A 27603-nucleotide genomic window follows, 5' to 3' on the forward strand; every position below is an offset into this window, starting at 1 on the left:
ACACAATTCCCTCCACCAGAACTCTGTATCCCATCCCCTGATAGCTTTCCTATTATTGAACCCTCTGGGAGTATGGACCCAAGGTCATTGTGGGATGCAGAAGGTGGAAGGTCTGGCTTCTGTAATTGCTTCCCTGCTGAGCATAGGCATTGACAAGTTGATCCATACTCCCAACCTGCCTCTCTCTTTCCCTAGTGGGATGGGGGGGGGGAGGTTCTGGGGAATTGGAGCTCCAGTACACATTGGTGTCATCTGTCTAGGGAAGTCTGGTTGGCATCATGCTAGTATTTGGAACCTGGTAGCTGAAAAGAGAGTTAACATATAAAGTCAAACAAGTAGTTGACTAATCATGAATCTAAAGGCTGGAATAGTGCAGATGAAGAATTGGGGGGGTCCTCCATTTTGTAGATAGCTAGTAGGCATATTTTAGTTATATTCCAAAGGACCTGTGGCAAAGGCCCTGTAGCTATACTAGTTTCTCTCTCTGTGTCTCTATGTCTCTCTGTCTCTCTCTTTTTCCCCTGAGCCTGAAATCTGATATGCAGGTGTATCCAAGTTATTGTCTGGGGAGATGATGTCATGGCTGGAAAAAGGACCAGAAAGCAGCATCAGGGAAGACAGTAGCTCCCAAATATGGGAAAGGTATATAAATATTGTTGACTGTAAACCCCATCAATTTGATGTGATCTGGGGCCCATATTCAGCTTAGGAGTCTATGTGACCTCTGCATTCTTGTAGATCTGAGCTCACATTCTGTGGTCATGAGTAGGAATGTTCCAAGCTGCCCAATATCAGGATCCATCTTCCTCAGGTGAAGCATAGAGTATGTTGTCCAGCCTCCCTTTGGAGAATGGAACATTCTCTACCATTGTTGGTCCACCTTAAAGGCAAGGTCCTATGGGGACCCACAAAGGGGTCTATTGTGTTGTTCCTGATAGAGATGACCAGTAACAATGGTGAGAGGGATTTATTCGAGGTCTAGGCCTGTCATGTCTGTTTGGGAATCTCAGGACTCCCCGACTAGGGCCCCAGGTGATGGGATGGCCTGATAGTGACTAAAGAGTCACTGTTAAAGTATGCCAGTTTCTTGCCCTTATTCAGCTTTTGCAGTCCTTGCTTTGCTAAGGTTAGCTTTGGAGTGAGTGAGGGAAGTATAACAGGAAGTAGGTGAGGAGAGTATCTCAGTCTAAGTAGACACTATTTCATTATGAACTTCATACCGACTCACTACAGACTATTGTGTACTTTTGCTTTCAGGTATATATTTTTCCCTAATTTATGGATACGTGTGAACATATGCTCTATCTCCTGGGACCTGGTCTATATCTAGGTTTTGGGACTTTGTTAGGAAGTGAACCACCTGGATTGGAATTAGAGAATCCTATGAAAGGAAAGGTCTAATATACAAATGTTTAACTTAATAGTTTTTTGTCTCACTAGAATTAGAACAAATTATTGGTAAAGCCATATTCCTTTCTGAAAAGAAAAAAAAAAAGGGAAAACTCATTTCCATTCTCTTTCCAACTCCTGGTAACACCAGATGAATTTTGAGAGAGAACATCCACATCCACCTGAGTGCAGGGAGTGAAGTTGGAAGATCACCTTCTGTTGTATGCTTTACATTGGGTTGTTCTAGCTCTCCCCCGCCAAGAAAATTGGATCAGTCCTGCTAATTTCGCAGGCTCGCTTGGCCCCGCCCCAAGGAACCCCGAGAGGGTTCCAGAGTTCCAGAGTTGGAGAGTTGCAGAGTTAGGGGGGGGGGGGTGAGGGGGCTTTTTATTGGGCGACAACCAGGGGTGACGTGTAGGGCCAGGATTGGTTGAAGGGGGCACTGCTAGGATTTCGCAGGGCGTAGTAAAACCTGGGGGCGGAGACTGCATCAGAATAACTCCTCAGCAACAACCTTCATGCTCCTGTGTTAACATTATGGGCTTGATAGAACAATAGGAAACGAGGAGAGCCTTCCCTTTCTCTTGTGGGAAGCAGACACCAGAGAGAACTGGAACCCCCAAAGCAGGCCCTGTGGGTCAGTAGCAGGGCCAGGACTAAAACCCAGATCCTGAAGATTCTCAGTTCTCTTGTCCACTGTGAGAGAACTATTTTTTTTATTATCTATAAAATGGAAATATTGACAAGACCATAAGATAAGAGCAGTACAATTCCACACAGTTCCCACTACCAGAACTCCATATCCCATCCCCTCCCTTGAAAGCTTTCCTATCCTTTATCCCTCTGGGAGCATGGACCCAGGGTCATTATGGGGTGCAGAAGGTGGAAGGTCTGGCTTCTGTAATTGCTTCTCTGCTGAACATGGGTGTTGGCAGGTCGGTCCATACTCCCAGCCTGCCTCTCTCTTTCCCTAGTGGGGCAGGGGACTGAGGAGGTGGGGCTCCAGGACACATTGGTGGGGTCGTCTGCCCAGGGGAGTCTGGTTGGCATCATGGTAGCCTCTGGAACCTAGTGGCTGAAAAAGAGTTAAGATATAAAGCAGAATAAATTGTTGACTAATCGTGAATTTAAGGGCAAGAATATTGTAGATGAAGATTTGGGGTCTCTGTTTTGGGAAAAGCTAGCAGGTCTATTTTAGGTATATTCCAGAGGACCCATGACTTTACTAGTTTTTGCCTGAGCCTGACATCTAATATGCAGGTGGACCCAAGTTATTGTCTGGGGAGATGGTGTCACATTTGGAAAAAGGACTAGAAAGCTGGATCAGGAGAGAGAGTAGCTCCCAAATATGGGGAAAGTATATAAATAGTGTTAACTGTAAACCCCCTCGATTTGATCTGGAGCCCAAATTCAGCACAGGAGCCTGTGTAATAATCTCTGCATCCCTGTAGGTCTGAGCTCGCATTCTGTGGTCATGGCTAGGAACGTTCCAGGCTGCACCAATTTCATATATAAATTGAGAGAAGCATGCAGGAAAGTGAGCCCTACCCCAGAGGTTCCAGGACTAGGAGAAATATGGGTTTGTAGAGAATGGGAAGATCCCTGCTGTCTTAGGATTTAAGAAGTCAATAGATAGTTATTGCTATAACCAAATTATTTGGCAATTGGGTAAACTTTGGAAATCCCATTGTCAGAATTTGATATATCGTACCTCACCATAATTTATGTCCTTTTATGCTATTTAGATATAGCTATATCTTACAAAGTGATGCCACCAGTTGCTTCTGTTCTCCCTGATCTAAGCTTATAGGTGATTTAATATTTCAAAGAACTTGTCATTATCAGAGATGTACTAACAATTTGAGCCCACTGTTAAAAATTCAATCTGATTACCAATTTGAAGTCTTAACTGTTTAGATTGAAGGAACACATACTCAGAGCTATGGTCTGTGCATCAAAAAGTTTGAGACATTCAATCCATTTTTTCCCCTGTGAGAGAACTTTTTCAAAGTCTGTCTCAGTCTCCTGCTGCTTCTTGGTTTATCTGAACAAAAGTTTCTACAGAGTTTGCACATGAGTGAGTAGCTGTGCTTGGTTCTGTAATAGCAGAAGCCAGGAAACTGTGTCATTTCATCTGTGAGTCTCGGTTACCCCCTAGGCAGGCAGCCACCATGGCTGAACCCCTCTGTGGTCAGGGTGGTTTTTAATCATCTCCTGCATGGTGCCCTACACATCATACTGCTGTCTGCCACATTCACAGAGGTGTGGGTCCGTAGACCAGTACACTGCCCAGGATTGCTGCACCCAGACATAAGTGACTCACCAGATGTGGGAAGCACAGTCTGTACCAGCCTGTAGGGTAGCAGATATGGGTCCTAAAAACCTGTGCTTTGTCCTAGAACTTCCCACTATCCTGATCACACGCTGTAGCCCCCAGTTACAGTTAAGGCTTGATTGTGTGTGGGGACCTGCTCCCAAAGTATGATGGGAAGAAGAATCAATATCTCTCTCTCTCTCTCTCTCTCTCTCTCTCTCTCTCTGCCTACAGCATTATTGCTGGGATTCTGTGCCTGCACTGCTCCTGGAGGCCATTTTTCCCATTTTGTTGCTCTTATTATTGTTGCCATTGCTGTTGTTGTTGTTGAATAGGACAGAGAGAAATCGAGAGAGCAGCAGAAGACAGAGAGAGGGAGAGAAAGATAGACACTTGCAGACCTGCTTCACCACCTCTGAAGTGACCCTGGAGCAGGTGGAGAGCTGGGGGGCTCGAACCGGGATTCCTGCGCTGGTCCTTGTGCTTGGTGCCATAAGGGCTTAACCAGTTGTGCTATTGCCTGGCCCCCTCTCCCTCTCTCTTTTAAGACTTATTTTTATGAGACATAGAAAAGAGAGAGAGAGAGACCAGAACACTGTTCAGTTCTGGCATGTGGTGATGCTGGCACTTGAACCTGGGACCACTGGGGAGAACTTTCTTTTATTTCCTCAAATAAGAAAGATGTCTATTTGTGATTTTTTGTTTGTTTGTTTGTTTGTTTATATGGAAAGACTGGATTTAACTTTTTTTCAATCTTTATGGGTCTTATTTTATGTATTTATTACGGTAATGCAATGTTGCCGTAATATTCAACCTGGTATATTTTAGAAACATACTACACTAGCCACCAAAATACCCACATCCCACCACCACAACTTATCGGCTCTCTTTGTCCATTCAGCCCCTCCTCTATCCCCCTCTGGTAACCTCAGTTCTGCAGCCAGAATCCAAGGGCTTGGCTTTTATCCATCCGCCTTTGTCTGTTTCTTCGCTTTGTTTCTCCATGCCCCATATATAGTCAGATCGGAGGATTGTTCTTATAGAGGAAACCTATGTTCTTCCTGGATCCTGAAATTTCTCAGAAGTCCTTTCATCCCACTCATTTAATGTTGCTTCTCAATCCAGTCTGACCCCCACACTCATCTGTGGATTGGAGTTTAGTTTAGACACATCCTTAAGTCCTTGGCTCATTTATCTTCACCCTCCACAAGTATTTCCCGTGGACCTGAAGTGTGCTGTGTGTAACAACATGCTGAGGCTGACACAGACGCAGTGAAATAGCTCACTTGTTGGGCACATGCCTGTGGGACCCACATCTGAGGCCTATAGCTTATAGTTGGGTAGGAAAACCTTAGCCAGATGCCAGGACCCTGAGATCCTACACTCTTGGAGTTGAGAGAAATAACTGCAGTCACTTCATAGTTTATCTCAAGAGTCAGAGGGACTTCACATAGACACCTTGAGATGGGAGGATGTCAGGTGTGCCTGTGATCTGAACTCTAAGCAGAGTATTCAATGATAGGTACATCAAAAGGAACAGGAAGATCAAAGAGGCTTTTAGGTAAACACAATAGGAACAATTGTCAAAGCACAGATTACTTTCAAGGTATGGGAGACATCAAGAATGTGTTAAACCTCTATTACAATAGTCTTTGTCTCAATGTTATTCATCAAGTGCAAAATTTTCTGATACCTTAAGAAATATTCAGGTCACTCTTTTGTGTACAAACCCCAAACCCTTCAGGGAAGTAGCCAGAGGTTGGAGTTACAGATATGCATTTTTCATGGTCTCAAGGCTTGCCTGTTGCTATTAGAACTCTGACACTCTTCATATTTCTGCCTTAAGGGGGAGGGAATTGTGAGAAAAAGGAGTGCGCAAAGCCTTATTTACTGTTGATTAACAGTCAACCAGACATGCACTATAAACATGAAGGCTTTAGGCAAAATCAATAAAATTTATACTAACAACAAATATCAAGACATCTGGGATCAGAAAGCTTCCACAAAGCCCCAGCACTACATAGAAAGTGCCATGACATCAAAGGAAGTTCTAGTGCTACAGTCTCTCCCTCTCCTTCTCCCCCTCCCCTCCCCTCCCCTCCCTTCCCCTCCCTGGCTTTCATTGCTTGTCTGTCTATCTGGATGAATAAAGCTGCCCAGGAGCAATGAAAATATAGGTATCTGGTGGTGGTGTGTGTGTGTGGTGGCTGGGGGTGGGGGGGGGGGGAGACAGGACACCAGGGCATAGTTCAGCCATTTATAATGTTGATTTCCTTTTGCCTTTTTTTAATTTCTCTTTGGTGCCAGAGAATTCCCAGTGCCTCAAATGTGCAATCCACATATTCAGAAATAGAGTGTTTTTTAGTCTAAATTCATGCTGGAGGAAAAAATGTTCACCTCCACTGCCAGCCAGATGTCTTTATTTTGGATTAGTCATTTCCACTCAAACACTACATGAGGAACTTCCCTGAGCCATCAGGAAGTGTTCTGCTTGAATAATGAGTTTAGATCATGCCCAGAGAAGTCAGCTGTGTTTGAGAGCACACAAGAGGGTCCAGTTCCCCCTTTCACTCTTCTCTGCAGTTACAGTTTCAGTGAACATAGCGCTTACCTGATATTTGAGGGGTTTGGAAACACTTCTGCTCAAAGGAAGACAGGCAAAATTCCCTCGTTTGAAAGCTCACTTTAGAATATAGCAATTCATTGTGAGAACTGGTTCAGTTCCCGGAAACATATAGAAAGAAGGAAAACAAAAAGAAATAGAACTTCACAAATAGCAAACCAATGCTCTGCTCTCTCTCTCTCTCTCTCTCTCTCAGATTATATTTTTAGTCTGATTATTTTTTCATTCTGTCACTTCTTTTTTTTTTTTAAAGATTTTATTTATTTATTTTTGAGAAAGATAGGAGAAAGAGCCAGACATCACTCTGGTACATGTGCTGCTGGGGATTGAACTCAGGACCTCATGCTTGAGAGTCCGATGCTTTATCCACTGTGCCACCTCCCAGACCACTCATTCTGTCACTTCTGAGCAGTGAACCTTAGCAAATCATCAACCTTGCCAAATCTTCATTTCCCAAGTTGGTTCATGAGAATGATAGGAACTACTTTAACTCTAATTAAGGGTAGTTTCCAAGACCCCTCTCAAATAAATAAGTACTGCAAAAGTGTCTCAGAAAGACATAGAGGGGTCAGGTGGTGGCATACTCAGTTGAGTACATATGCTCCCAGTCCCCACCTGCAGGAAGAAGCTTCATAATTGGTGAAACAGTGCTATAATCTCTCTCTCTCTCTCTTTCTCTCTCTCTATTGCTCCTTTAATCTCAGTTTCTCTCTGTCTTTATCCAATGAATAAAGAAATAAGTAAGCTGTATGGCCTTTGAGCCTAACCTTGAAGGTGTGCAGTAGTCTTTATATAACAACTTACTGCATTAGCCATTGTAGAAATTCTTAATTATGTGCAGTGAATGAATTGACTCAGACGTGTGTATGGCTCATATAAAGGAGACCTCATTTCATTACAGTTGCTTTGTTGTGCTATACAGATATTTCCATTTTTATAAACTGAGGTTTGTGGTAAAAAGGCTATGAGTCACTGAAGACTCAGATGATGTTTAGCATTTACTAGCAGTGAAGTGTGCATTGTCTTTTTTTTTCTTGCCTCCAGGGTTATCACTGGGGCTTGGTACCTGTACTATGAATCCACTGCTCCTGGAAGTCATTTTTGTTGCCCTTGTTGTTGTTACTCTTATTGTTGTTATAGTTGTTGTTGTAGGATAGGACAGAGAGAAGTTGAGAGAAGAGGGGAAGGCAGAGAGGTGGAGAGAAAGACCTGCAGACCTGCTTCACTGCTTGTGAGGTGATCTCCCTGCAGGTGGGGAGCCGGGGGCTTGAACTGGGATTCTTACATGGTTCCTGCGCTTCGGGCCATATGTGCCTAACCCGCTGCTACCACCCAGCCCCCTGCATTGTCTCTTTAGATGTATTACACTAAAGATGTATCACACTAAGAGACAACTGTATTACACAGTTGTAGGGTAGACAACTTTTTTCACACTGTCAGAGTGATATTTCTTTTTATTTTCCTTCATAGTGAAGTATTGTTGTATTTTATCATTGTAAAGGTTTTAAGTTCGCATCATTGAAAATCAACATGTGCATCTCCCTTTGTCCTGGTTTATGTCTTCCTAAGCTTCCTGACACCTGCCTCTTTCTCTTCTGGTGATCACTAATTGTTCTTATATCCCAAAAATATGTATCATTGTTTTATTTAACATATCTTTTTTTGTGTGTGTGTGTGGGGGGGTTTCCAGAGGTGCGGCTATAGAGTGGTAGCAGACTTGTTTTTGCTTTAACTGGTTAAACAGGAAAAGCATAAAAAAAATTACCTGAAAACTCAACAAAATATTACCAGGATTTCTTCAGAAACTCACCAAGCCACAGATGAGTAGACACATGTGCCTCATGAGCAAGAAAGAGGTGAAGGAGAGATTCCTGGGGTTAAAAGGCCGTACTCAGGGACAGCTGACACCAAACTGGAAGCTTGGCAGCTGAGGCATACCACTTCCTGATCTGAGTTAAAGAAACAATTGTTACAAAAAAAAGAAGGAGGAGGAGGAAGAGGAGGAGGAGGAGGAGGAAGAGGAAGAAGAGGAAGAAGAGGGGGAGTCGGTCAGTAGCACAGCGGGTTAAGCACACGTGGCGTGAAGCGCAAGGACCGGCTTAAGAATCCTGGTTTGGAATTAGAGAATACTATGAAAGGAGAGGTCTCACTCGAGTGATGAAGCTGAAGGGTTGTCATTCTACACCTGAATCTGGTCACAGTCTGAAGTGAAGCTCAGCGGATTAAGTACAGGTGGCACAAAGCACAAGAACCAGCATAAGGATCCTGGTTCGAGCCCCCAGCTCTTCACCTGCAAGGGGGTCACTTCACAGGTCTGCAGGTGTCTATCTTTCTCTCCCCCTCTCTGTCTTCCCATCCTCTCTCCATTTCTTTCTGTCCTATCCAACAACAATGACATTAATAACAACAATAACTACAACAACAATAAAAAATTTTAAAAAATAAGAGCAACAAAAGGGAAACTAAAAAAAATATTAAAAAAGGAAAGGAAAGGATAGGAAAGGAAAGGAAAGAGAGAAAGGAAAGAAAGAAGGGAGAAAATTACCTGAGCCACAGGTGAGTACAGATACACATGGCTTATAGATGAAAAGGGAGTGAGAGCCATTCCCAGGGCTAAGAAGTGGTACTCAGTGACAGCTGGCACCAAAGTGGGAGACTGACGGCTGAGCTCAGCTGCACTACTTCGGAGTTCGAGTTTAAGCGAAAGAAAGAAAGAAAGAAAGAAAGGAAGGAAGGAAGGAAGGAAGGAAGGAAGGAAGGAAGGAAGGAAGGAAGGAAGGAAGGAAGATCACCTAAAAAACTCATCAGTTTACAAATGTGACTTTTTGAGTGTCCAATACTATTGCCCCACAGAGGCTGAAATAGCAGTAGGGAGACCCTATATTGACATTAAGGTCAGAACCAGCCCTCCCCCATCAAGATACATAAACAGGGAAATTGAACAACGTAGCCATAGCACCTTTTGCTGGCACAACAACAAAAACCATGCTAAATGAGGAAACAGAAATACACAGGCAGCAATGACAAAAACTCCAAATGACCAAACAGACACAGATCTACAAAACATGAGAGGCAGAGTTCAGAAAACTCATTATGAAATCAAGTCAAGAAACTAATATTAAGATTCAAGAACTCAGTGATAATTATAAAGTGCAGGGGGTGGAGAGACAGCATAATGGCTGTGCAAAGAGACTTTCATGTCTGAGGCTCCCAGGTCCCAGGTTCATACCCCAGCATCACCATGGACCAGAGCTGAGCAGTGCTCTGGACTCACTCTCTCTCTCTCTCTCTCTCTCTCTCTCTCTCTCTGTCTCATTAAAATAAATAAATAAAATATTTTTTAAAAATAAAGAATTACAAAACACAGGGGAAAAAATCCAGACAGAACTGCAGGGCTTAAACAATACTGCTAGTGAAACATTCCTCCTGCAGCTGAGACCAGGAGCTTGAACTTGGAACACTGTGCGTGGTAAAGTATACACTAAAGTAGGTGTGCCACCACTTGGTCCTCTAATTCATCTGTTTTAAACATATCTTTTATATGCTGAGGAAAGAAAGTTTTGCTTTATTGTAATACTTTACTGCAAATGTTCTCTTTATCATGGTGCTCTGGACCTCAGCCCAAATTATCTCTGAGGTATAGCAGTTTCAGTCCCAGGAACTACTGTACACCAGAGCTGAACAGTACTCTGCTATTTTCTTTTCCTTAAATTTATTTCTTTATTTGTGTGAGAAAGAGAAGACAAATGAAAGCCTCACTTCAGCATATGCGATGCTAGGGATTGAACTCAGGACCTCCTGCTTTGGGAGTCCAGTGCTTTTATCCACTGTGCCACCTTCCAGATGTTGAATTTATTCTCTAGTATTTATGGGCTATTTATATCTGTTGTTTGATAAGGGACATGTTTTTTCTGTGTCTTCCATTTCATGCATTTTTGAAACATACTGTTCACATCTTTTGTTTATTTTGTGCCCCCGTGGAGACAATGGTATTGTTTCAGCTGTCTGGGTTCTTTTTTTTAAAAAAAAATTTATTTATTTATTTATTTATTTATTCCCTTTTGTTGCCCTTGTTTTTATTGTTATAGTTATTATTGTTGTTACTGATGTTGTCGTTGTTGCGTAGGACAGAGAGAAATGAAGAGAGGAGGTGAAGACAGAGAGGGGGAGAGAAAGAGAGACACCTGCTTCACTGCTTGTGAAGCGACTCCCTTGCAGGTGGGGAGCCAGGGGCTCGAACCAGGATCCTTAAGCCGGTCCTTGTGTTTTGTGCCACCTGCGCTTAACTGCTACCACCCCTACTCCCACTGTATGGGTTCTTTTGATGTTATTTATTTATTTATTTTACTCAAATACATGCTTTCTGTTCTGTAAATTAAGGTAATGTTTTAGTTTAAGGTGCCTGAAGTGCCTTTTAAGATTGAATCATTTCCTTCCTCTATTTCTCAAATCTGAACTGGACTCTCAGAAATGGACTCTTGTGCCTTGGGGGACCATGGCTGTGAACATTCATGTGTCAGCAGTGAGGACTCTTATGTGTGCCAGTGCTTTGAAGGTTATCTACTCCGTGAAGATGGGAAAACCTGCAAAAGTAAGTTTTTATTGGTATTCCTTACTGTGTTCCTGTGTCTGCCTTCTGCATGAAATCCACCAGCTTGAGCCCTGTGTAAATCAGTTGCTCTCAAAGCCAGTGCCACATGGCCACCAAAGTAATGAGGGACTCTAAGTCAGAAACATAATATTGGTTTTAAAAATGAATAAATGGAAATAAACTATAGGGCTGGGTAGGCGGCACAGTGGTAAAACACTTGCTGGTATAAGTTCCTACATTTTTTTTTTGCCTCCAGGGTTTTGCTGGGGTTCAGTGCCTGCACTATGAATCCATTGCTCCTGGAGGCTACTTTTCCCATTTTGTTGCCCTTGTTGTTGTTGTTATTATTGTTGTTGTCATTGCTGTTGTTGTTGCTGGATAGGACAGAGAAATTGAGAGAGGAGGGGAGACCGAGATGGGGAGAGAAAGATAGATACCTGCAGACCTGCTTCACCACTTGTGAAGAGACCCCCCCCCCCGCAGGTGGGGAGCCGGGGGCTCAAACCTGGATCCTTATGTGGGTCCTTGCGCTTTGCGCCATGTGTGCTTAACCTGCTGTGCTACCGCCCGACTCCAAGTTCCTACATTTCATTCCCTATCACTGCATTTGCCAGTGTGGCACCTTGGGTGCTTCCTCTCTTGCTGGCACTCGCATGGGTGGCCTCTCAGCAGAGGTAAGCCTTGTTACTGGCCTCTCGTGTTAACTGTAGTGGCTAACAACAGCAAAAGGACCAGGAGGCCATTTTAATCACAAATGATCTATCTTATTGTACAGAAGGCAGGGTTTAAGTAACAGAAGGGAACAAAAGACACTTTTCAGATGAGGGGTTAGTGGTGGGTTTTGAAGGTCAGAACCTTCATGGCGAAAGTTCTAAGGAATGAAGAGAATTGATAGTGGTAAAGGGGAGTTCCGGAGTGATTAGTGGCAAGAGAGAAGCAAACAGAAAGAAGCCTTGAAGGCAGAGAGAGAAGATAGAGGAGTTAGACCAAAGTGGAGGAGGAGGTGAAGGAAATAGAAAGAAGGGCCCTTTGGTCAAGGCAGAATGGATTGCATTATTAGGAGACACCAACGTAGGTGCTGGTGAATGATGAGGATGATGCTTATGAGGGAATTTGAAAAGTTGGACTGCATTAGCACCACTGAGCATCACCCTTAGTTTCCACTGCCCCTGACCTGCATCCCCATGGATTCCTGGACTCAAGTGTCTCTGGGATCTAGTGACTAGATGGATGCTCCAAACTGCAGCCCAGGAAAATTCACGCTGCTGTTGTTGTTCTAACTTGCTCTGGCTGTCTTCAGGGAAGGACATCTGTCAAGCAGTAGACCATGGCTGTGAGCATATTTGTGTGAGCAGTGACAAATCGTATATCTGCAAGTGCTTGGAGGGCTTCTGGCTGGCTGAGGACGGGAAACACTGCAGATGTAAGTGACTTCAAGGTGGAGAGGGGCTCTCGTCAGCTCCCTGGATTATTAGTGCCACAAGGGGCAGGCCCTGCCTTGGGTGCTCCAGAAGTGTTTTGCTAGTGATCTGTATGGTAGACTCTAGTTCCTGTCAGAGCCAGAGTTGGGGGGTTTTTTGTTTGTTTGTTTTGTGTGTGTGTGTGTGTTGTTGTTGTTGTTGTTTGCCTCCAAGGTTATTGCTGGGGCTCTGTGACTGTGAATCCACTGTTCCTGGTGGTCATTTTTTCCCCATTTTATTGGATAGGACAGAGAGAAATTGAGAGAGGAGGGGGAGATAGAGAGAGAGAGAGAGACACCTGCAGACTGGCTTCACCACTTATGAAGCACCCACCCTGCAGGTGGGGAGCTGGGGGCTGGAACCAGATCCTTGAGTGGGTCTTTGCTACGTATGTAATATGTGTGCCCAACAGCTGCACCTCTGTTGCCCCCCAGTTGTGGGATTCTTTGCCTCTTTTCAGTTTGCCCAGCTGTTGGCCCTTTCTGTATAGGTCTGCAGATGCCCAGGGCCTATTTGCAGTGCCTAGGCAATCACTGTGGAGATCAAAGGCTAACGCTAGTGCTCTTTCTCCTTGAAAGAGCTTATAAATAAGGGTCAGTGGTGGGAGAGGGGCTGAAGGTTTGTAAGTTTATCCATTCTCTGTGTGAATGACTCACAGCAGATTCTGAGTTACCTTAAATCAGGGTTTTCCAGAGAAACACAATCAATAGAGTGTGTGTGTGTAGAGAGAGAGACAGAGACAGGTAATGACAATGGGTTTGGCAAGTGTGTTATACATGTAGATGGAGCCACGGGAGGAGCTGATATAGTAACTCGTCCAGTAACTCGCTGTGGTGTCTCTCCTTTGGTCTCTGTCTCTGTCTCTCTTTCCCTCTCTGTCTCCCACCAACTGTTTTATTTTTTTATATATTTATATATATTCATTTATTATCCCTTTTGTTGCCCTTGTTGTTTTTTATTGTTGTTGTAGTTGTTGTTGTTATTGATGTCATCATGTTAGTCTGGAAGCAAATCCTCCTCAAGGAGGTCAGTTTCTCTTTCTTTCTACCTTCCTTTCTTTCTTTCTTTCTTTCTTCCTTCCTTCCTTCCTTTCTTTTTAAAAGATTTTATTTATCTATGAGAAAGATAGGAGGAAAGAGAGAGAGAAAGAACCAGACATCACTCTGGTACATGTGCTGCCAGGGACTGAACTCAGGACCTCATGCTTGACAGTCCAGTATTTTATCCACTGTGCCACCTCCTGGACCACTTTTTTCTTCCTTCTTTCCTTCCTTCCTTCCTTTTTTCTTCTTTTTTGTCATCACCAGGGCTCCCTTCTGACTGACTTTTTCACATGAAGAGAGAAATAGAGAGAAAGACACCACAGCACCAAAGCCTCCTGCAAGGGGTGGGGTGGAGACTTAACTTGAATCTGGGTCACCCGTAAGGCGAAACAAACACACTGTCCGAGTGAGCTGCGATCTTATGTGCATGAGTCAAGCCCACCTCCATTGTGAGAGACAGTCTGCTTTACCGAAACCTACAGATGTAAATGTTAATCCCATCTAAAAAGGAAAAAAAAAAAAACAGTTTCACAACATTTATCCTGAAGTTTTGACTATAGAACCAAAATGCTAAAATTAAATAAAATGAGATAGATAGATAGATGATAGAGATACATGCTTGCTCACCATAATGGGTGTCAGAAGAGCACAAGGCAAAGATTTTTCTCCACTGTAAGATTCTTTGGGTTGGGGAGACAGCATGATGGTTATGGGAAGGACTTTCATGCCTGAGGCTCTGAGGTCCCAGATTCAAACCCCAGGACCACCATAAGCCAGAGCTGAGCAGTGCTCTGGTCTCTCTTGCCCTGTATGTTTTTCTTAGTATCTCTCTTTCATTAAAAAATAAATGAATACAATATTTAGAAGACAGAAAGAGAGATTCTGAGCTGTTAAGCAATGCATGGGGACTTTGACACTGTCTGCTTGCTTTTGTGGCACTCTACCTCAGTGAATAGAGTGGTAATTTTGAAATTACGACAGAATTTTAGCCCAGTGGCTAGAGTGCTGAAGCTGCAAACACAAGTGTCTGAGCTTGAGCCTGGGGATCACGTGTGCCAGAGTAGTGCTCTGGTTCTCCTTCTCCTCTCTCATAAATAAATAAATATCATAAAAGGAAGGGGGGAAGAAAAGAAATTGGATGCCAGGAGGTGGTTCGTCTAAGTGCACAGTTTACTGCGCATAGGATTGCAGATCAGGCCGCCACACAGGAGCAGCACAGAAGGGGGCGGCTTCATGTACAGTAAGTAGTGCTGTGGTGTCTCTCCTTTGGTCTCTGTCTCTCTTTCCCTCTCTGTCTCCCACCAACTGTTTTATTTTTTTATATATTTATATATATATTCATTTATTATCCCTTTTGTTGCCCTTGTTGTTTTTTATTGTTGTTGTAGTTGTTGTTGTTATTGATGTCATCATGTTAGATAGGACAGAGAGAAATGGAGAGATGAAGGGAAGACAGAGGGAGAGAAAGATAGATACCTGCAGACCTGCTTCACCACCTGTGAAGCGACTCCCCTGCAGGTGGGGAGCCGGGGGCTCGAACCGGGATTCTCTTATGCCAGCCCTTGCATTTCGCACTACGTGCGCTTAACCTGCTATGCTACTGCCTGACCCCCTATTTACTGCTTATTGCTCATGAAGCTTCACCTGCAGGCAAGGACCAAGAGCTTGAACCCTGGTCTTTGTGCATGCATGGTCAGGTGTGCAATTAACCAGGTCCACCATCGCCCAATCCCTTCCCACAGTCTATTTAAAAAAGAAAGAAAGAGAGAAAGAGAAAGAAAAGAGAGACAGAGAAAGAAGAGAGAAAGAAAGAAAGAGAAGAGAAAAGAAAGGAAAAAAAAAGAAAAGAGAAAAGTAAAAAGAGTCCACCAGGAGTGGTGAAATTGTACTGGTGGGGAGCCAACCTCAGGGGAAAAAAATCCTGGCTGCAAAAAAGAAAGAAAGGAATTAAGGCAACATAAACTTATTATTCCCTGGGAGTTGATTTTGGGGCATTTCCTCATGAATTTTTTTGGGACGACTGGGGCGTGCACTCCACCTGGCAACAAGGCTAGGCTAGTCAGAACTCTCTCTTTTTCTAGGACATAGGGCTTCTACCTTTAGTGAGATGTTCTATTTAAATGGCTGTCTCATGGAGTGTATGAGGCCCTGCCTAGTTGCAGGGTTCCCTGTGGGATCTTAGACCTGTATTTATACTCTGAAGTCCTTTATGAAGACCATATCCACAGGTCTGCCCAAGATGTCTGCCTGAACTTTGTTTGCTTGTTTGTTTGTTTATAAGAGCACTGCTCAGCTTTCACATGTGGTGGTGCCAGGGCCTGAACCTGGGACCTCTGGTGTCTCAGGTGTGAAGTCGTCTGCATAGCTATCCTGCTATCTCCTTGACCATATTCATGTGTTTTTTAATAATGTAGAGGAGTGTGTACACATAAGCCACTTTTTTTTTTTTTTTAAACAGAGCACTACTCAGCTCTGGTTTATGGTGGTGCAGGGGATTGAACCTGGGACTTTGGAGCCTCAGGCATGAGAATCTCTTTACATAACCATTATGCTATATACTCCTGCCCTAGGCCACTTTTTTTTTTTTTTAGCATGTTCATTACTCAGTGAATCAGGCTGTTACATATAAGGCACCCTCTCCCAATCAAATCCTACCATTTCACTTCCCAGAAGAATCCAGTCACTGATCCCAACTGGGTAGGAAACTTTAAGGAATTAAAGGCAGAAAAGAACCAGAGGCTTCTGTGCCATGGTGAGTGAAGGAGTGTTCAGCTGTGACGGGAGCTTTCAATGTGACCTTGAGAACTCTGACACTTTTGGACTTTTTAAATTTATGTATTGGGGGTAGATATCTCTGCTGTCCTCCTCTCATGGGTTTAGAAAGATCAAAGGGCTGTAACTACTTTGAAGGATTTAAAGCACTTCACAAAGGACAAGTGTTCACTAGGCAATTAAAACTAGAGCGTTTAAGATGTCTATGGGGAGGGGCGAGTTAAGCGCACATGGCACAAAGCTCAAGGACCAGCATAAGGATCCTGGTTCGAGCCCCCTGCAGGGGAGTCACTTAACAGGTGGTGAAGCAGATCTGCAGGTATCTGTCTTTCTCCCCCCTCTCTGTCTTCCCTCTTCTCTCCATTTCTCTCTTTCCTATTCTCCCCCCCCAAAAAAAAGATGGGGAAAAACCAGCATCTTGGGAAAATCAAAGCCCATTGGAGCACTCAAAAATGAATTATAAATTCAGCATACATAACAGTATAGACAGTGTCCTCTCAATGACATTAAATAATAAGAGTAATGATAATAATTTTTAAATTCTTTTTTTTTAATTTTCCCTTTTGTGGCCATTGTTGTTTAACATTGTTGTGGTTATTGATGTTGTTGGATGCTCCTGTGGCTACAGACAGACTATGACCCACATAGTCAATGACTGCCACCTCTCCAGATTCAAAGGAGGTTTTGAAACTTTACATCAGGCTCAACCTGACGCTATTGACTGGCTACGGAAGAAGAGCAAACGCTAGAAGAAGAAGGACAGAGAGAAATGGAGAGAGGAGGGGAAGACAGAGATGGGTAGAGAATGACAGACACCTGCAGACCTGCTTCACCACTTGTGAAGTGACTCCCCTGCAGGTGGGGAGCCGGGGGCTCAAACCGGGATCCTTCCTTATGCCAGTCCTTGTGCTTCGCGCCATGTGCACTTATCCTGCTGCGCCGCCGCCTGACTCCCTAATTATTAAATTCTAAGATACAGTCACTAGCCTTACTTTCAGGTTGGCGGGTGCTAGAGCTTTTTGACCAGACCCTTTCCCTTACCATGACTTATTCTGAATATTAGAATGAAAAAGTGTATATTATCTAGAAGGTCTGAATAGAAATGGAGTCTTCAAAAGACTTAGTTTGAGGTTAGGGAGAGAGCAGAAGGGTGATGCAAAGACTTTCATGCCTGAGGCTCTGAGATTCAAGGTTCACTCCTCAGCACCACCAGAAGGCAGAGTTGAACAATAAAGTTTAAAAAACAAAACAAAAAAACTTGGGGCCAGGTGGTGGTGCACCTGGTTAATCACACATATTACAGCAAGCAAGAACCTGGGTTCAAGCCCCCAGTCCCCACCTGCAGAGAGAAAGCTTCATGAGTGGTGAAGCAGGGCTGCAGGTATCTCTCTGTCTCTCTCCCTCTCTGTCTCCTCCTCCCCTCTCAATTTCTGTCTGTCTCCATCCAATAATAAATAAATAAAAATATTTTTTAAAACTATCTCATATGAACAAGAGGGGGAGGGGAGAGATAAAGGCAGAGAGAGAGAGAAGTCAGAGAACCACCCCCAGAACACACAGTGCCAGGGATTGAACCAGAACCTCCGGCATCGAAGTCCAGCTGAGCTGTGTCACCAAGAATTTTTTTTTTTTTAATGGAGAATTTCCATGATCTCAGTTGTCACGTCTAGCAATTCAGCTCATTCCTACACTGATGGGGTTGATTAACTCCCTACTTTTTCCTCAGGGAAGGATGTCTGCAAATCAACTCAGCACGGCTGCGAACACATTTGTGTTAATCATGGCAATTCCTACAGCTGCAAATGCTCAGAGGGATTTGTTCTAGCTGAGGACGGAAGACGGTGCAAGAGTAAGTGATCCAGACCTGGCCTCCTGCCTTCATTTGGTTTGGGAGCAACTGCATTTGGAGTATTTTCAGGGAACAAATCCCTCACCACAGCTTCCATAAATATAAGTGTGTAAATGTCCATGAATGCAGAACGGGAAAGAGGAACTTAACTGTAACAGCATCTGTGAAAAAAACTTTTGGTTTTATTTGACAGGAAGTTCACTATCAGCCAAAGGCAGTAGGATTTATGGTCTGCTTCATGACGGAGAGGGAAATTTAGTTCTGGGAACTGCATTTTAGCAAGACAGAGATACATCAAAGGCTTAAACATTAAAGGAAAAGAGTGATATAGTACTCTAAAGTAGCTGCAAATCTTGAGATCATTATGTTATGGCATCTCAGAATAGAGCAATCTTCTTCCATTATTTTTTTTAAATTTCTTTACTGGAGGATTAATAGTCAACAGCCAAATACAATAGTTTGTACATGTGTAACATTTCTCAGTTTTCCACATTGCCACTCAACCCCTCTGCCATCGTGTTCCAGGACCTGAACCCTCCCCCACCCACCACCACCCCAGAGTCTTTTTACTTTGGTGCAATAGGCCAATGATTTGTTTTAAAGAAGTTCTTTTAAAACATGACAAGAGGGAGCAGTGAATTAGCTCACTTGTATAGTGCACTGCTTTGCTGAGTGCTGGCCTATGTTTGAGCCTGGCCCTACTGCACTGAAGGAAGTTTTGGTGCTGTGGCATATCTCTCTCCTTCTCTGCTCTCTCCACACCCCTTTCCTCTCCTCCTCTTCCCGCCCTTTCCCACTCACTCCCCTCCCCCCTCCCCTCTCCTTCCCACTCCCTTTCTGACTCTAGTTAATAAACAAGCAAAGTTATATTGTAATAGGCAGTTATTCACTTATCACTAGGTTCTGAATTAAATTTACCCTTGAAGGACAGGATATTAAAGGCAATTCCATTTCTGTTTCAAGTAGAAGCTTGTCCTACTAACATGTACATGTTTTCACAAAGTCATAAACTCTACAAGAGTATTCTGAGCAGCATTATTGGTAGTGGCAAAAGAAATATAAACATGCTAAATGTTCATCCATAAAAAAAGTGCTTAGCTAATTTATAATGCATCTGCATGCTAGAATACCAGTCAGCTACTAAAATGCATAAAGTATCTCTAGACAGTTCCCCCAAGAGATCTGAAGTGGGGGGCACATGGTGGGGGAGATAGCATAATGGTTATGCAAAAAAAACTTTCATGCCTGAGCTCTGAGGTTTCTAGTTGAATACCAGGTGCCATCATAAGCCAGAGCTGAGCAGTGCTTTGGTAAAATAAGTGTTAAAACATGTTTGGGGGGCCAGGTGGTGGCACACCTGGTTATAATGTACAAGGATCCAGGTTCGGGTCCCAGGTCCCCACCTGCATGAGGAAAGCTTCGTGAGTAATGAAGCAGTGCTGCAGGTTTCACTTTGTCTCTCTTCCGCTCTATCTTCCCCCCTTGATTTATAACTGTTTCTGTTCAACAAATAAACACATTTAATTTTTTTTAAATGTTTGGGCCATTGAAATAACTCACTTTGCTATGTGCACAACCCAGGTTTGAGCCTGGTCCCCACTAAATTGAATCTTCAGTGTTGTGGTCTCTCTTACTCCTTCTCCACCTTTCTGTCTTTCTGTTTCTATTGTAAAATAAAAAAGGAAAGGAAAGGAAAGGAAAGGGGCATAAAGCATGATGCTGTGACTTGGGAGATGGATTCCGAAGCATGGCCCCAGAGTTCATTCCCCAGCACCATGTTAAAATTTTTTGTTGGAGGGGGCCAGGTGGTAGCGCCCCCACCCCACACAATACTATGTACAAGGATTCCAGTTCAAGCTCTTGTTCCCTACCTGTGAGGCAGACGTTTTATGAGTGGTGAAGCAAGTCTGCAGGTGTGTGTGTGTGTCTGTGTGTGTCTGTGTGTGTCTGTGTGTGTGTGTGTCTCCCCCTCCCCTCTCACTTTCTCTCATCCTGTCAAATAAAATAAAAAGTTAAAAAATAGCCATCAGGTGTATTGGATTCGTAGTGCAATTTAAAAACAAAGTCAAAACAAAACAACAGGTCTTATCTATACTCTGGTGAAAAATAAAATGTTGGGGCTGAGTGGTGGTATATCTGGTTGAACACACAAGGACCCAGGTTCAAACCCCAAATCCCTACCTGTAGAGGAAAGCTTCATAAGAAGTGAAGCAGTGTTGTGGTCCAGGAGGTGGCGCACTGGCTAAGGCACTAGACTCTCAAGCATGAGGTCCTGAGTTCAATCCCCAGCAGCACATGTACCAGAGTGATGCCTGGTTCTTTCTCTCTCTCTTCTATCTTTCTCATTAATAAATAAATAAAATCTTTAAAAAAAAAAAAAAAGAAGTGAAGCAGTGCTACAAATCTCTCTTTCTCTCTCCCTCCTCCCCTCCCCAACTTGTCCTAGGTTCAATCTCAGGTGCCACTATAAACCAGACCTGAGCAGTGATCCTTTTTTATATATATAATTTTTATTTATAAAAAGGAAACACTGACAAAAACCATAGGATAAGAGGGGTACAACTCTACACAATTCCCACCACCAGAACTCTGTATCCCATCCCCTCCCCGATAGCTTTTTTTAAATTTCTTTATTGGGTAATTAATGTTTTACATTCAACAGTAAATACTATAGTTTGTACGTGCATAACATTTCCCAGCTTCCCATATAACAATACAACCCCCACTAGGTCCTCTGTCATCCTTTTTGGACCTCTATTCTCCCCCCACACACACACCCCAGAGTCTTTTACTTTGGTGCAATACGCCAACTCCAGTTCAGGTTCTACTTGTGTTTCCTTCCCGATAGCTTTCCTATTCTTTATCCCTCCGGGAGCATGGACCAGGGACATTATGGGGTGCTGAAGGTGGAAGGTCTGGCTTCTGTAATTGCTTCCCCGTTGAACATGGGTATTGGCAAGTCAATCCATATGCCCAGCCCATCTCTCTCATTCCCTGGTGCTGTGGGGCTCTGGGGAAGCAGGGCTCCAGGACACATTGGTGGGGTCGTCTGCCCAGGGAAGTCTGGTTGGCATCATGCTAGCATCTGGAATCTGGTGGCTGAAAGAAGAGTTAACATATAAAGCAGTGATCTTTAAGTATAAATAAATAAGTTTATAAGTAAAATTAGTTAAAAGGGGCTGAGTAATGGTGCACCCAGTTTAACAATTGGGAGCACACAAGTTAACATGCACAAGAACCTGGGTTCAGAACTTTAGTCCCTATATGCTGGGGGAAGCTTCACAAGCAATGAAGAAGTACTGTAGGAATAAAGGGGGGGTGTAGCATAATGATTCTGCAAACAGATTCTCATGCCTGAGGCTCCCAAATTCAGTAATCCCCTGCACCACCATAAGCCAAAGCTGAACAGTTCTCTGGTGTGTGTGTGGGAGGGTGGTGGGGTGGAGGGAGAATGAGAGGGAGGGAGAGAGAAAGAGAGAGCCACTGGGGATGATGGATTCATTGTGCAGGCATTGAGTCCCAGCAATAACCCTACTTACAATAAAAAAAAAAAACTTTTTTTCTTAGGCTTGAGGAGATAGCATAATGGATATGCAAAAAGGCTTTCATGCCTGAGGTACCAAAGGTCCTGGGTTCAATCACTCCCATAAGTCAGAGCTGAGCAGTGTTCTGGTGAAAAAAAAAAAAGTTACATGAGATCCCAGCAATAGCAACAAGTAAACAATATATTAAAAAATGTGTAAAGAGGGGCCAGGAGCTAGCTCACCTGGCAGAGCACACACCTCACTGCACGGGAGCACCTGCATACGGAAATCCCTTCATGAGGGGTGGAGCAGTGCTCTGGGGCCTTTCCTTCTCTCTGTGTCTCTCTCCTTCACTGTCTTTCATTCTAGATCTGGAAATAAATGAAAAGTCCATTGGGGGCTGGCAAAATAGCTCCCTCGGATAGTGCGCTGCTTTGCCATATGCACAACCCAGATTCAAGCCCAGCACCCACCACACTGAAGGAAGCTTCTTCTCTGTGATCTCTTTTGTTGTCTTTCTGCCTTCCCATCTATATCTTTAAAAATAATAAAAATAAAATAAAACTCCAGCACTTCTGAAATCTGCCTGAAAGTCAGTCGCATACATATAGCCTGAGAAACTTTTTTTTTTTAATTGATGTGGAAACAAGCTGTGAATGTGAAAGAATCTCTGAGTTGGCCTTTTCCTTTCTTATTAATAATCAATGGATTGGGAGCCAGGTGGTGGTGCAGCAGGTTGTGTATATGGCGGAAAGCACACAGATCTGCATTAGGATCCTGGTTCAAGCCCCCGGCTCCCCACCTGCAGGGGTTGGGAGTCGCTTCACAAGTGGTGAAGCAGGTCTGCAGGAGTCTATCTTTCTCTCCCCATCTCTGCCTTCCCCTCCTCTCTCCATTTCTCTCTGTCCTATTCAACAACAATAGTAACAACAATGATGATAAACAAGGACAACAAAAGGGAAAAAATGAATAAATAAAAGTTTATTAAAAAATAATAAATGGATTGAGTAAAGAGGACAAGTACTAAGTGGAGAAAGAAAGGAATGTAACCCCCAACACACACACACACACACACACACACACACACACACAACACGATTACTTCAGCATGTTATTCAGACCAGGTGTGGAAATATTTTTGCATGTGTGTGTCTTGCTCATATTGTTTTGCTCCGTTTTCAAAGATTAGGCAGCTGCTTGACACTCGAGTGTTATAGCATATACTGCAGACTGTCTGCAATGAGATCATCCATTTGAGATCCATACATTTATCATCTGCTGCTCTGGATAACAAAGCCATCTCTCCACACCCAGATTGTTTAAGTATTTGCATAAATATTTCACTGCCAGCCATCTGAGTTGCTGGAAAACTTTTTTGCCTAAAGAATTCACAAGTAATGGGAGTCGGGTGGTAGCGCAGCGAGTTAAGCGCACATGGTGCAAAGCGTAAGGACCGGCATAAGGATCCCGGTTCGAGGCCCTGGCTCCCCACCTGCAGGGGAGTCGCTTCACAGGTGGTGAAGTAGGTCTGCAGGTGTCTCTCTTTCTCTCCCCCTCTCTGTCTTCCCCTCCTCTCTCCATTTCTCTCTGTCCTATCTAACAACAGTGATATCAATAGCAACAACAATAACTACAACAACAATGAAAAACAACAAGGGCAACAAAAGGGAAAATAAATATTTAAAAAAAATTTTTAATTATAAAAAAAAAAGAATTCACAAGTAACAATTAATTCTGAAGCTTGTATAGTTCAGTTGCAGAGTTGTGGTGTGGGGTGTTCTACCCAGTGGACGGCACCTCCAGTTATTCTGGGAGCAAACATTTGCTGAGTGTCTGTTGTGTGCCAGGGCTGGAGCACAAAACTGAGTGAGATGTGGCCTCTGCAGAAGAGGAATGACAGACTAGAGGAAGGGCCAACATCTAACTGAGTAACTACTGTGGGGTACCACGCAGAGTACTACTCTGGGCCGTAATCAAGTTATTGCCAGGGTGTTTGTCTAGGCTACTGTTGCAATCCTGCTGTGCCTACTACCTTGCACAAAGTAGGTTTTTGTTACCAAAGGGCCCAGTGTAGGCTTGTACTCCCAGCATATGGCTGCAGTCAGGGGCTTGGAGAGAGAGACAGAGAAGCAGGGTTGACTTCGACTTAACCAAAATGAGAACAGGAGAGCAAAGGCCTTCAAATCCCTTCCACCTGGGGAAACAAAGATAAGATGTTTTGTTATTTTTATATATTTTAAATATTTTATTTATTTATTAATGAGAAAGGAGGAGAGAGAGAAAGAACCAGACATCTTTCCATCTTTCTGGTACATATGCTGCCAGGGATTGAACTCAGAACCCCATGCTTGAGAGTCCAGTGCTTTATCCACTGCGCCACCTCCCGGACCACATCATTCCTATATTTATTTGTTTGTTTGTTTATTTATTTATTTATTTTTCAGGGCAGAGGCCTTATGCATGCACAATTTCACTGCTCTGTCCACTTTTTCATTCAAATGGAAAGATAGAAGGAGCTTCCTTTGGTACCACAGCACCTCCCAGTGTGGTTCCAAGGCTCTAACCTAGAATAGTGCATGGTGAGGCATGTCCTCCCCCATTGAATTAGCTTTCTCGTCCAAGGCAAGGTGTTGTGTAGGGCTAGGGAAATCAGTGCCACCTTGCTTAGTCAAATTTCTAGTAAGCACTAACATATATATGTATATGTATATGTATATGTATATGTATATGTATATGTATATGTATATGTATATGTATATGTATATGTATTTATATATATGACCTTGTGACTCTGGCTATTTAAAAAGGAGTATTTTGGGGAACCAGCCGGTGGCACACCTGGTTAAGTACTCACATTACAATGCACAAGGACCCAGGTTCAAGCCCCTGGTTCCCACTGGCAGGGGAAAGCTTCACTAGTGGTGAAACAGGGCTGCAGGTGTCTCTCTGTCTCTTTCCCTCTCTATCTCCCACTCCCCTCTCAATTTCTGTCTCTATCCAGCAATAAATAAATATTTTTTAAAAGAAAAGGAATATTTTTAAAATACTTCATTTTTAATTTATTGGATAGAGACCGACAGAAACTGATAGGAGAAGAAGTAGAGAACAAAAGAGAAACCTGTAACACTACTTCACTGCCCATGAAGCTTTCTCCCTGCGGGTTCAGATGGGGGGGCTTGAAGCAGGGTCTTTGTGTACTGTAACATGGTCACTCTACCAGGTGAGCCACCACCTAGCCCCTAAAGAAAAGGAATTTTAAGGCAGCAGGAGATCAGCAGCCCAGGAGGTAGCACAGTGGATGAAGCCTTGGACTCTCAAGCATGAGGTGTTATGTTCAATCCCTGATGTTACATATGCCAGAGTGAGGCTTTGGTTCTCTCTCCAACCCCACTCTCATGAATAATATATAAAATTTAAAAACCCTAATTTTTTTGAGTAAATCAGTGCCACTAGAGGTACACAGAGTAATTAATGGGGCTGGCACTGGCACATCTAGTTAAGCACACGTTACCAAGTGTACAAACCAAGGGTTTGAGCTCTCACTCTCCACTTGTAGGGAGGACACGTAACAAGTGGTGAAGTAGGTCTACAGGTGTCTGTCTTTCTTTCATACTCCCTTTTAAAACATTCTTTGTGGTATTTTCTTGATTTATTTATTGGATAGAGACAGCCAGAAATCAAGAGGGAAGGGGGTGGTAGAGAAGGACAGAGACAGAGAGACACCTGCAGCCCTGCATCACCACTTACAAAGCTTTCCCCCTGTAGGTAGGGGACCAGGGAATCAAACCTGGGTCTTTGCACATTGTAACATGTGTGCTCAACCAGGTTGTGCTACCACCTGGCCTCTCTCTCCCTCTCTTCCTCTCTCCCTTCTCTCTATCTCCCCCTCCTCTTTCAATTTCTCTCTGTCCTATCTAATAAAAATGGGGGGTGGAATGGCTACTGGGAGCAGTGGATTCATAGCACCCCACTCCCCACCTGCAAGGGGAACACTTCATGAGTGGTGAAGCAAGTCTCAGGTGTTTATCTTTCTATCTCCTCCTCCTCAATTTTTCTCTCTCCTATCAAATAAAATAGAATGGAAAAAAAAATAGCTACCAAGAGTGGTGGGTTCCTAGTGCCAGCACTGAGCACTAGAGATAACCCTGGAGACAATAAAAAAGGACTAGAAGAATGAACAAATGAACGAATGAATGAACAAATGAATGGTGATTCTCCAGAACAGTTCTGTCTCCACCTGCGTACCATTGCCTTGGACTCTGTGCATAAATGATTTTTGTGTCACCTAACTGTCTCGGCCCCCCTTTATTTCTACAGGATGCACTGAAGGCCCCATTGACTTGGTCTTTGTGATTGATGGATCCAAAAGCCTCGGAGAAGAGAATTTTGAGACTGTGAAGCAGTTTGTTACCAGAATCGTAGATTCCTTGGCTATCTCCCCCAAAGCTGCTCGTGTGGGGCTGCTGCAGTATTCCACACAGGTGCGCACAGAGTTCAGCCTCAACAGCTTCAGCTCAGCCAAAGACATGAAGAAGGCCGTGGCCCACATGAAATACATGGGCAAGGGCTCCATGACTGGCCTGGCTCTGAAACACATGTTTGAAAGAAGTTTTGCCCAAATGGAAGGGGCCAGGCCTCTCTCATCCCGGGTGCCCAGAGTGGCTGTTGTGTTCACAGATGGACGGGCTCAGGATGACGTCTCTGAGTGGGCCAGCAAAGCCAAGACCAATGGTAAGACGATGGTGGTTTGGTTGGTTGGTTTTAATATACATTTATATTGTGTAGAGACAGGGAGACATTGAGAAGGAAGGGAGAGACAGAAGGGAGAACACCTGCAGCACTGTCTCACCGCTTATGAAGCTTCTCTCCCTTATGAAGCAGGTGGGGGTGGGGCTTGCATTCCTTGTGCAGTGTAATATCTGTGCTCTACTGGGTGCACTACTGCCTGATCCCTGTTTCGATTTAGACAGAGACAGAGAGCCAGGTAGCACAGCAGGTTAAGTGCGTGTGACGCGAAGCACAAGGACCGGCGTAAGGATCCGGTTCAAGCCCCCTGGCTCCCCACCTGCAAGGGAGTCGCTTCACAGGTGGTGAAGCAGGTCTGCAGGTGTCTCTCTTTCTCTCCCCCTCTCTGTCTTCCCCTCCTCTCTCCATTTCTCTCTGTCCTATCCAACAATGACATCAATAACATCAAGCGTTGGACAGGGTGGGCGAAGATATCCGCGTATATTGGCAGGTCTGGTAAAATAAATAAAGATTGGCTGACAACATTCAGTCACTCTGTAAAGGACATTTTATTGTTAGTGTGGCTCTCACTATTCCCTCCTTTTTTTTTTTTTTAGCTCAAAAGAATGATAGCCACAAAATAAGCTGTAGAATTGTCTGCTCACACTCTAGTTTGCTAGGGCTTATGTCACAAACATGAGCCCCCCTGGCTTGTACGCTCAAAATGTATTGGGCAGGGGCTGTGTGGTGTCACACCTGGTAATGTGCACGTGATCATGGGCAAGGACCTAGATTCAAGCCTCCCATCCCGACTTGCAGAAGGAAAATTTCACCCGTGGTGAAGCAGTGCTTCAGGTTTTAGTCTCTCTATCCCTTCCTCCCCCTCTCTTTCTCCTTCTCAATTTTAAATAAATAAATATCTTTAAAAATATATTGGGTGGTCTGGGAGGTGGCACAGCAATAAAGCTTTGGACTCTCAAGCATGAGGTCCTGAGTTCGATCCCCGGCAGCACATGTGCCAGAGTGATGTCTGGTTCTTTCTCTCTCCTCCCATCTTCCTCATTAATAAATAAAGAAAATCTTTAAATAAAATAAAATAAAAATATATTGGAAAAACATCTTTTCTCTAAAGACAGTAGTTAACCGTTTTTCTTTTTCTTTTCTTTTTTTTTTTCATCTGAGACCAATCTACCTTACTATTTCCCTGTTCAGATTTCTATAAATCATCCAAGGTCAGGTGGTGAATGAAACAAATATTTGGTTTTTAAACCAACAAGGTTTATCAGAAGTGACATCCTGTGGAATAATCCAAT

The 27603-nt window shown here is 43.7% G+C and overlaps 1 protein-coding gene across 3 annotated transcripts in view; it reads left to right on the forward strand.

Annotated features, from left to right (window-relative positions):
* Window positions 1-27603, forward strand: part of MATN2 (matrilin 2) — a 153666-nt gene that overhangs the window by 116376 nt on the left and 9687 nt on the right. For 2 of the 3 annotated variants that reach the window (XM_007532273.3, XM_007532281.3), the window contains exons 10-13: window positions 10795-10917; window positions 12218-12340; window positions 17919-18041; window positions 25883-26296. In XM_007532273.3, the coding sequence (XP_007532335.2) occupies window positions 10795-10917; window positions 12218-12340; window positions 17919-18041; window positions 25883-26296 (783 nt within the window). The remainder of the gene's footprint in view (window positions 1-10794; window positions 10918-12217; window positions 12341-17918; window positions 18042-25882; window positions 26297-27603) is intronic. The other variant, XM_016192260.2, reaches the window with a different exon arrangement.

The sequence above is a fragment of the Erinaceus europaeus genome, chromosome 8 (assembly GCF_950295315.1).
Source record: "Erinaceus europaeus chromosome 8, mEriEur2.1, whole genome shotgun sequence".
In the NCBI taxonomy this organism is placed as follows: domain Eukaryota; kingdom Metazoa; phylum Chordata; class Mammalia; order Eulipotyphla; family Erinaceidae; genus Erinaceus; species Erinaceus europaeus.